This window comes from Podarcis vaucheri (assembly GCF_965113315.1).
Source record: "Podarcis vaucheri genome assembly, chromosome: 5".
NCBI classification, from domain to species: Eukaryota; Metazoa; Chordata; class Lepidosauria; order Squamata; family Lacertidae; genus Podarcis; species Podarcis vaucheri.
Window position 1 is genome coordinate 104,524,229 of NC_138763.1, and position 10,395 is coordinate 104,534,623.

A 10,395-nucleotide genomic window follows, 5' to 3' on the forward strand; every position below is an offset into this window, starting at 1 on the left:
CAGAGGGGACTTCTAATGTCTAGGAGAAAGAGACGCGGGGCTGCACGCCTCGGTTGTGGAACCAATAATGAACTGCAATAAACATCCTTGTACATAAGAAGAGCTTGGCGTTGGTCTTTTGTGAGCTGAGACCTGAGGCAGCCCTGACAATAGAATATAGACTATTAGAGCTTGAAGGGTCCCGAGGGTCATCTAGTCCAAGTCCCCTGCAATGCAGGGATCTGTGGTGCCCAGAACTGGGCACAGTATTCCAAGTGTGGTCTGACTAAGGCAGAAGAGAGTGCTACTATTACATCCCTTGATCTAGACCGACAAGACTTTTGTTGATGCAGCCTAGAATAGTGTTAGCTTTTTTTGCTGCTCCATCACACTGCGGACTCATTTTCAGCTTGGGGTCCACCGAGACCCTGGATCCTTTTCACATGTCCTGCTGGTAAGCCAGACGTCCCCCATCTTATACTGATATAGCTAGATCTTCCTGCCTAAGCGCAGACCCTTCCATTGGTCCCTATTGAAACTCCGCCCAGGTCTCCGATCTGCTCACGTCCTCTTGATTCTGCCTTCCACCCTCCGCCAGGATACCCTACGTCATTACGCAGCCGCGTCTCGCGCGCCGGGAGGCCCCTCCTCCGTCTTGCTGGGCGGAGGGCGGAGACGAGCGGGACTACAGCTCCCGAAATGCACTGGGCTGGCCGGACATGCGCGCCGCCCTCGGGGCAAAGGACGTCACGAGCAGGAGCCGGAAGCGGCGTGTGATGGCGGCGGCGGCGGCGGGCGGGCGGCCCCGGGGGGCGGCCTAGGGCGGGCGGGGCTCCGGAGGCCTCGTCCTTCGCGGGAGGGGCTGGGCTGCACCCATGGACGACAGCAAAGTAAGCGGAGGCGCCGCGTCGAGCTGCTCGCGGGGGGCGGGGGCGTGGCAGCGGCCCTTCTCCGTCCCGGGAGGCGGTGGCGGGCCGAGGAGCTGCTGGACGGCAACTCTCGGCCCCCGGGCCTGAGAGCTGGGGGTCGTGGGAGTTGTAGTCCAACAGCTGCTTGGACCCCCCCCCCCCCGAGGAAGGCGACTGGAAGGCTCTCCAAGCCTGATGATGATGATGATATATAAAATTTGTATATGCCTTAATCGCAGGGTTGTCCGCCCCTTTGGCCCCGCGTGCGCCCTTGCGGGTGTCCCAGGCACTCTGCTCTCTGCCACGTGTTTTGTTGGCACAAGCCCCAGGCAGCAGGAGCACAGGCGAGGCAGAAACATTCTCAAACCAAATTCTGCCCGTTTGTTTTCTGTCCTGTTATAAATTTTGTAAGAACCACCATGGAGAACTCTTCCTGATACTGCCCTGACCGAAGTAAAACGTGTTTCTGCTTTCTAGGTAGCTGGAGGGAAAGTGAAGAAACCAGGGAAACGGGGCCGTAAACCAGCCAAAATAGATTTGAAAGCTAAACTTGAGAGGAGCCGGCAGAGTGCAAGAGAATGCAGGGCAAGGAAGAAGCTGAGGTACCAGTACCTGGAAGAGCTGGTTTCAAGCAGAGAGAGAGCCATATGCGCCCTTAGAGAAGAGCTGGAAATGGTAATATGCTTTTTCTCTTTTCCACCTTACCCCGTTTTGAGTCAGTTCTGTGGGTCTAGAGCACAGTAACAGCTTCTGAGTCGTGTGCGTTCATGCAAGTACAGTCATACCTCTTGTTGCGTTTGCTTCAGGTTAAATCTTTTCAGGTTGTGTCCCACAGCGACCTGGAAGTAACGGAATGGGTTACTTCTGGGCCTTGCCACTCGCGCATGCAGAGACGCTCAGAATGATGTCATGTGCAGAAGCAGCAACTTGTGTTCTGCTCATGTTGCAAGCGGGGCTCCAGAACGGATCCCATTCGCAACCAGAGGTACCACTGTATGCTGTTTTCCTCTGTGGCCAATGTCATTATGTCCCCAGGATCTCTGTTGAGGTGTCTGAGAGCAGGGAGTTGCCACTCGCTACTTGGAAATGCTTACATGCCTGAAGGCATGTCCTGTTCAAGGAAGAGAACAGAAAACTCATACAGGATATGATTTTTAAGATATTTTAATTATTACCCAGTTTTCTTATGAAAGCTGATTTGAAAACTCTTTATTGAAAGGCAGAATGTAATTACTGTAGCCGAATAAGGGTTGTTGGGACAGAAAAGTGAGATGCCCTGTCCATCAACAGGGTTGTGTGTACTTAAACAAACAAACAAATCCAAATTAAACTCCAATAAAAGTTTGACACTATTTAAATTAAGCAGATTTGCCAGGTTTATTGATTTTTTTGTCATCTTTTATTCTGCCATTTTTGCCACTTGGCAAGGAACTTCGCAGGACACTGAAAATATGGCCCTTGACCAAGAAGAAAATCTTGCCAAGTGACCAACGGACAAGCAACCAAGAGAAGAACTTGCTGCAATGCCACATAGCCCTGCTGATGAACATTTCCACATCCCCAGTCCAATAATCACACATGTACAACAGCAGAACTCTCTTTTTTAAAAATAAGATTTTATTAAAGCTTTTTCCTAAAACAAGAAAAGGAAAGAAACTAATCTAAATAAAAACAAAAATAAACAGAGAAAGAGAGAACAAAACAAAGGAAAACCAAAAAAAGAAGAAAAGAAAAGATGAGAAGAAAAATAAAAAGGACTTCTGATTTTCCATCTGTCAGTTACACAAAACAAAATATTCACTCTAGAATGACACCAAGCTGATCTACCTTCTATTAGGCAGTATCTCCCCAATCTTCCAACCCAAATAGATTAATTCATCTTCCTTTTTACATAAAAAGACCAAAAGAAACTCTCCATTATTAATAAATGTCAACACTTCCGGGGAGGAACATGGCAGACTGAACGCCTTCCTCAAGCAACTTCCCAATAGAACTAATTACATACTGATTGATGATAGCCATGGCTTTAATCTTTGCTATTTAACAGCAGAACTCTAATGATCACAACTGAAAGTAAAAAAGTGCAGCCCTCTGCTTTTGCAATACAGTTTATTTTTTTGTTTGTGTTTTTAGTATAAGCAGTGGTGCTTAGCAATGGATCAAGGGAAAATCCCCTCTGAAATTAAAGCTCTGCTAAGCGGGGAAGAGCAAAGCAAACCACAGCAGAACATGGCCAAGGTTGGCAAGGCTTCAAAGATGGATGCAAACAGTCACAGTTCCTGTAAGTACTAGTTTATGAAGGTTCTTATGGCTACGAGAGTAGACCAAGATGTGCAGATGGGGAAGAGGGGTCATATAGTCTTACTGTTAAGTGCCTCAAGTGCTACACACTGTACAGCAACTTACATTTAGAAAGAACATGCCTACCTGGAGGCTTATTAATAGGGTAATGTGAAAATAACAGCATAGGTCCATCACAAAATCATGGATTGTCCTGTGAGCACCCTGGCTGAACAGATGTTTGAGTGCTTTTCTCTTTGTTACCCATTCCCTTTTTTATTAGTTTGTGAACCTGCGGGGAGGCCAACTTATTTTTTAACTCATTCACAGAGCTTAGAAAATTCCAGGTGCTTTCTTAAGGGCTTTAAAAACGGGTCAAGGGACAGGGTAGCTCAAGGTCTGCCTTTTCCTGTCTTCTTGGTCTCCGTGATCGGTCTCAGAGGCCTTTCTGGTGAGCTGGGCAGTGACCTGAGATACGGCTTTTTCAGTTTCTGACACCTGGACTCCCAGTGCCGCTGCCTGATGTCTTCTGAGGTGAAGACCTTTTTATTTGCCCTGACCTTCTAGGTCCAGTTTTTATGTATTGTTTTTGTCTGACTGCCCCTGGTTTTCTAACCATGGATTTGTTATTTCTGTGTATGTGCACATGTGCACACTTTTCCCTTTGGTAGCCACTATATGGGAAGCTTTTGCCTGAAGAGTAGAGTGCAGACCCCTCAAATTAAAAATAGAAGGCTAATTATATGGTGGAGGGGAAGTGAGGCCACAGTGTGAAGCCAGGCAGGATGGCTTATGAAGCAGCTCAATACTTATTCAGTTCATTGAATTCCGTCCATACATTCAGCTGAAAGTCCCCAAGTCTTGACCCTTAAGTAAACCTGCCTTCTATGCTTCATGTAAGGCCATTGTCTTAACATCTTGTGGTTGCATCTTGTCTTTGTCACTTATTTGCTGGTGGCAGCAATCTGTAGGATTGGGAATGTTATTCTGTCTTTTGTCCAGCAAATTTTCTAGTCAGTACCTAAGCAACACTTACATGTAAGTTCTTGTTTTGCCTAGCCAATTACAGGTTCTTTAATGGATCTTTGATAGACAATAAAGCACTTATTGAGGGGAAAACTTTTATTTGAACAAAATAAACTTCTAATGTAAAACTTCCCCAATCAATGAACCACTCTCTTACACATAGAAACAATCCCAAATAAACTGTCCCCACAAGACCTTCACCCAGACAAACCAGATGCAGCATCAGATCACCAAATTTCTTGTTCCAGCCATGGGAAGCCCCTGGAACAGCTGTGTCAGGTCCGTGATGCAGCAACATCAACTATGTTGCCCTGTACCCAAGCTCTACATCCCGGCTCTCTGCATCATTTATACCTGCCAACCCCAACCAGGCAGGGCTGGATCCTTCTGGTCCCATAGTCTGGGCAATTGAGCCCCAGCTGGGGCACCCACAAGGTTAGGAGTGCTCCTGTGAGGACTTATGGCCTTAAAGGAAAGGTTGATTGCGCAAGGCCAATCCTGTGCCTCACCGTGGGTTACTAGACAGAATATAAAAGCCTCTTTGCTCTTCTGCAGTCCTAAGCCATGACTTGGCTTAGCATGGTGTTTGAACCCGGTTTAGTTCTCCAAGGCAAACCACCACCATTGGAAAAACTTGGGTTTGGCTTACAGGGTGTGGTTAGTGTGTGGAAAGCTAAACCAGGAGCCTGTGTTTGAATGACATGCCAAGCGATGATTTAGTACAGCAGAATGACCCAAAGGAGGAGCAAATCAGCCATTATTTCCTCTCTCAGAGCACGTGCATATTCATACTAAGATACAGTTTTAGCTTAGCATGTTGGGCAAGCCAGACCACTACATGCTTGGTGGGTTGTATTTTGAACTGAGCAAAGGCAGAGGGTCATCAGGATTATCTCACTCCTACAGAAACTGAGTCACTGGCAAATGGCTCTTTAACCTTCTGTCAGATATTTTAATGCTGGCTATAACAAATGTAGATAAGATTTCTTGGCTGACTGGTTGAAATTGTGAATAGCTATAAAATATTGTTGTATTTTATTTCTCTTGCAGGGTGAAGGTGGAACAGCCAAGATCAAAGTCCCTATTTTATACTACCAACACTGATTTGTAGTCTTTATGCTAAGCTTCCCTTCCACTATGATGTGTGGCAATGCAGCAGCAGCAAAGAACTTGATCGTTGAGGTGAATTACCAAAATAATCCAATGGCAAGCCAACAGAATTAAACCTACAACTTAAAAAACTCCAGTTTGTTATATAGATATAGAAACTACAACTTACGTGTATGTAGATATTTCTGCTGTGACAGTGAAGGAAATTTCCGACCTTGCTGTTATAATTGCTCATGGTTTATGTGTTGGATTTTTCTGTTTAGTATTCATAGGAGTGGCTATTTAAGAAACCATGTGCAGCAAAGGCTGAGATCTTGGCCATCTGGCATCAAAGTAGGCTGTTATGTGTATGGCATTTATCTGTGGTCCATGTTGTAATAATAGTTCCTGATTCCCATGGTGGGCTGGAAATATGTAATAGGTTTACACTTCTGTTATTTCTGACCTAGTGCAGCATTGTGGCTGAGAAGAGGAGGTCCCTGGTTCAAATCTCGCCTCTGCCATGAATTCCCTTAGGCAAGGCAACTCAGAGGGATAATACTGACTTTCTTTCTACAGGGTTGTTTTAAGCATACAAGTGTTGCCATGTCTGTGAGATGCTTTTTGCGTACATTCCTATGCAAAACTCCCTGCAGACAAAAAACTAGCACAGGTGCAGGTGGGAATGGGCTGTTATGCTAGGTGTGTGCTTGCTTTTTTGGTAGTAAGGAACCAATCAAAAACAGTATGTCCCACCTACTGTCTATAGTGCTAAAGTCCTTCTGTCACCTCAGTCTGCCACCTGTAGACCAGGCCTCAGTCAATGTTTCCCAAACATTTGACAGGCAAAGAACTGTAAGTAAGTGTATTGTTAAATCAAGCTTGAAGGGAGACTTTCCATTCTTTTTCAAAAAGATACCTCTGTTTGCAGAATTAATGGATAGGCATTCTCCTTGCAGTTCCAGGGCAGCTCAGTTAACATGGCTTCCCACCCTCCCTTTTGCCCAGTCAGCCAGGGATCGGGGATGGCACTGTGTTGGCTGGGCCATGCCAACACTCCTGGGATTCTCCCGCACCCACCAGCTCTGGGGCAAGCTCCATTAGCAGCCCCCTGTGTCCCATTTCTCCTTTGGGATGATGTCACTGTCCACTTACTGGTAGAGAGCAGGGGAAGGCAGCCCCACACAGGATCGCTCTGCGCTGAGCAGCATGAGAGTGGTGGTGAAGACGTCCAACATAGTGGCTTAAATGTACCTTTGTAAAAACGGAGCCATGCTTGTGAGCCCTATTCCCACAGTTGGTGAATTGTTGTTCTATGCCACAGTCAGGACTCTGGGCCATCCTCCTCCCATTCAGGCATGCCACATGCCGGCACTCCTTAAGGCTCCCCTACTGCAGGCTTACCCAGCCATGGATTAATTTGACCTATTAAATTAAGTCTTTCAAGGGTTCATTGTTTTGTGACATGAGATGGCCCTTCTTACACCCAAGTGAAACTATCTCCTTGAAAGTAAAATCCTGCTGGAGTGTATCTGAGCAGGCACCCTTATGCTTTAGACTTCTTTAGCTTGTGTAACTGTGTGCCTGTTTGGAACCTGCTCATTGATGCTATCATTGAGTCAAAACCTAATGCATTATTCCTTGCTTCCTCAACGCACCCAGGGAGCAGCTGAGTGGGAATGGGGTGGGATGGCATTTCTCACCTGGCTGGCTGACAGCTGGAGAAAGAGAGGAAGAGAAATGGTCTGCCTATCTCTCATCACCTTGACTTTGCTCATGCTGAAGTGACTTCATTAGCGGGACCGCGTACAAATTAACAAGAGGGTGAACTGGGGTGGGGTGGGTATTTTAGGCAGCATGTTGAGTAGATGTGATATAACAGGCTGACTCCATGCAGGGCTTTTGATGCAGGATGCCCTGCAGACTCCATTTAGAGCAGAGCTTTCCAAACTTTTCATGTTGGTGACACACTTTTTAGACATGCATCATTTTGTGACACAATAATTCAGTTTTACTAGCAAACTCGAGGTCAAACTAACCCCTTATAAGATCGTTCACGTGACACACCTACACACTAATGTGTTGTGACACACAGTTTGGAAAGCTCTGATTTAGAGTCTAACTGTAGCATTGTGCATCAGAAAGGGAAAATTTAATCTCTTTCAGCTTGATGTCTTGATCACTCACATATATTTGCTGTGAAGAAAACACTTAAATTCTTGTAAGACTCCCAAGTCTGTCCTTTTTTGTTTTATATTAAAGTGGATGTAACTTCAAACATTTGTTCACTTTTTATTAGCAGGGGTAGCAAAAAGCTCTTCATAGGGTGGGGGCAGAAAGAAGGACTGTGTTGCACATTGTACTCTGCCCTGTCCCACCCCTTAACAAGGGTGTCAGTGAAAGCTCCCATCTTGGGTCAAACGTGGGAGGGGAGGTTTTGGTGGAACTGGCAGAGGTGTAAAAGCGTTAACCCCACTTCCCCAATACACTCTCTGGTCTGAACTTTGTTTGCCTTCGTCATGGTGACTGTTATTATTTAAGGGAAAATCAGCCCATTAAATGCATTCACATGCTTAAAGTTACATATTTTGGGGCTTTCATACATTGCCCCATCTTGTGTAAGAGATTGAAGGCAGGTTTTCTTACCCATCTAAGGGTGTCCTCTAGTATAGCACTTTGCACATCTTAGTTGCCATGCTTCTTTCTTGTGCAGGGAAAAATTGAGGGCTGTAAGAAGGTTTCCTCGTTAACTCTCAGTGAAGGCTGGATCTCAGGGTTCCAGGATCCAGGGAAGTTATATGTGATGCACAAAGGCTTCTTCACTAGATGTACTATGTGAATGACAAGAATGCCCAGTGGGAGATAATAATAATAATAATAATAATAATAATAATAATAATAATTATTATTATTATTATTATTATTATTATTATTATTTATTATTTATACCCCGCCCATCTGGCTGAGTTTCCCCAGCCACTCTGGGCGGCTCCCAATCAGTGTTAAAAAAGTACAGCGTTACATATTAAAAACCTCCCTGAACAGGGCTGCCTTAAGATGTCTTCTGAATGTCAGGTAATTATTTATCTCTTTGACATCTGATGGGAGGGTGTTCCACAGGGCGGGCGCCACTACCGAGAAGGCCCTCTGTCCTTCCCTGTAGCCTCACTTCTCGCAATGAGGGAACCGCCAGAAGGCCCTCGGCGCTGGATCTCAGTGGAACGATGGGGGTGGAGACGCTCCTTTAGGTATACAGGACCGAGGCCGTTTAGGGCTTTAAAGGTCAGCACCAACACTTTGAATCGTGCTCGGAAACGTACTGGGAGCCAATGCAGATCTCTCAGAACTGGTGTTATGTGGTCCCAGTGGCCACTCCCAGTCACCAGTCTAGCTGCCGCATTCTGGATTAATTGCAGTTTCCGGGTCACCTTCAAAGGTAGCCCCACGTAGAGCGCGTTGCAGTAGTCCAAGCATGAGATAACTAGAGCATGCACCACTCTGGCGAGACAGTTCGCGGGCAGGTAGGGTCTTAGCCTGCGTACCAGGTGGAGCTGGTAAACAGCTGCCCTGGACACAGAGTTAACCTGCGCCTCCATGGACAGCTGTGAGTCCAAAATGACTCCCAGGTTGCGCACCTGGTCCTTCAGGGGCACAGTTACCCCATTCAAGACCAGGGAATCCCCCACACCAACCCGCTCCCTGTCCTCCCAAAACAGTACTTCTGTCTTGTCAGGATTCAACCTCAATCTGTTAGCCGCCATCCATCCTCCAACCGCCTCCAGGCACTCACACAGGACCTTCACCGCCTTCACTGGTTCTGATTTGAAAGAGAGGTAGAGCTGGGTGTCATCTGCATACTGATGAACACCCAGTCCAAACCTCCTGATGATCTCTCCCAGCGGCTGCATGTAGATGTTGAAAAGCATGGGGGAGAGGACAGAACCCTGAGGCACCCCACAAGTGAGAGCCCAGGGGTCTGAACACTCATCCCCCACCACCACTTTCAGAACACGGCCCAGGAGGAAGGAGCGGAACCACAGTATAACAGTGCCCCCAGCTCCCAGCCCCTCTAGACGGTCCAGAAGGATGTTATGGTATCTGAGATATCTGAGAGCCCATAGAAAGTTGTGAATACCAGTTAACATGACTGGGCTCCATTAAAATAAATGAAAGCTATATAGGTGCTATAAATCAACGAATGAATGGATTCTGACAAGTAGAAGGTCACAGGAACAGACCACATTACTCACATTGATGAAGAAATGATGGGGAACAGCATCCATGTCTGTCGTGAATCAATGCGTTGGACAGTGGGAAGCTGTGTCCTGCTGTGGCAGAACTAAGAGGCATCCCCCCCCCCTTTCCTTCACATGTGTAAAATGTGAAAGGGCGTTTCTTTTCCCTGGGCTGGGCCACTCCCTAGCTGAAATAATTAAAAAAAAAAACCTTGGAGGCATCTTACCAAGGTAGCACCCAGCCTCCCCAGACTACAACATCTATACTTGACTGATTCAATCAGCATAAGATAGTCATTAATTCAGGGTTTACGTTGTGCCTGCAAAGCCTAGAATGTGTAGAGCGGAACTATTTCTTTAGATCCTATTATAATTTCTTTAGATCCTATTACAATTTTATTAGGATTCTTAGAAGAAATTGGATCAGAAGCAGAAGAGGAATTAATTTATTCCTTCCCCTATTTTCATAACCTACTATTTGGTTTAACATATTTCAAGCTTGCCTTTTGTCAAAGTAAATCCAAGGGCAGGGTACAAACAATAAAATACCCTCCCCCCAAAGCATAAGAAAAAACTAATGTGCTTTAAGGAGGTGCTGCAATGAAAAAAAGGTCAGTGGTGGCTTTATTTTTCTTCTTTTTAAAATTAAATAAACATTTATTCAAAAGTATACAGCTTTGTCCACTGCCATAATATCACAAAATGATCACTCCGATTCTCAATCCCACATCACTGGCATGTTAGCTTGCCAAATAGGAACCCAACTACAGATCAGGTGGGCTAGACATTTTCAATCAATGTATCCCCTCCACAAACACCTCTGTGATGATGGTGGCATTAAAATATCCTGTTCTTCAATAAAAGAGAAAAAGGGAGAC

The 10,395-nt window shown here is 45.8% G+C and overlaps 1 protein-coding gene across 1 annotated transcript; it reads left to right on the top strand.

Moving 5' to 3' along the window:
* The first annotated feature begins 790 nt into the window (after positions 1-790).
* On the top strand, positions 791-7,560 carry CREBL2 (cAMP responsive element binding protein like 2). The gene is made up of 4 exons (XM_082223362.1): positions 791-869; positions 1,365-1,562; positions 3,021-3,168; positions 5,244-7,560. The coding sequence occupies exons 1-4, from the start codon at positions 855-857 to the stop codon at positions 5,246-5,248; spliced, it is 366 nt and encodes a 121-aa protein (XP_082079488.1). The 5' UTR covers positions 791-854; the 3' UTR covers positions 5,249-7,560.
* Positions 7,561-10,395: the final 2,835 nt, after the last annotated feature.

Bases quoted from the DNA above. Each gene is read 5' to 3' on its own strand.
- CREBL2 (XM_082223362.1), top strand. The intron at 1,563-3,020 runs GTAATATGCTTT...TTGTGTTTTTAG, and splicing joins TTAGAGAAGAGCTGGAAATG to TATAAGCAGTGGTGCTTAGC.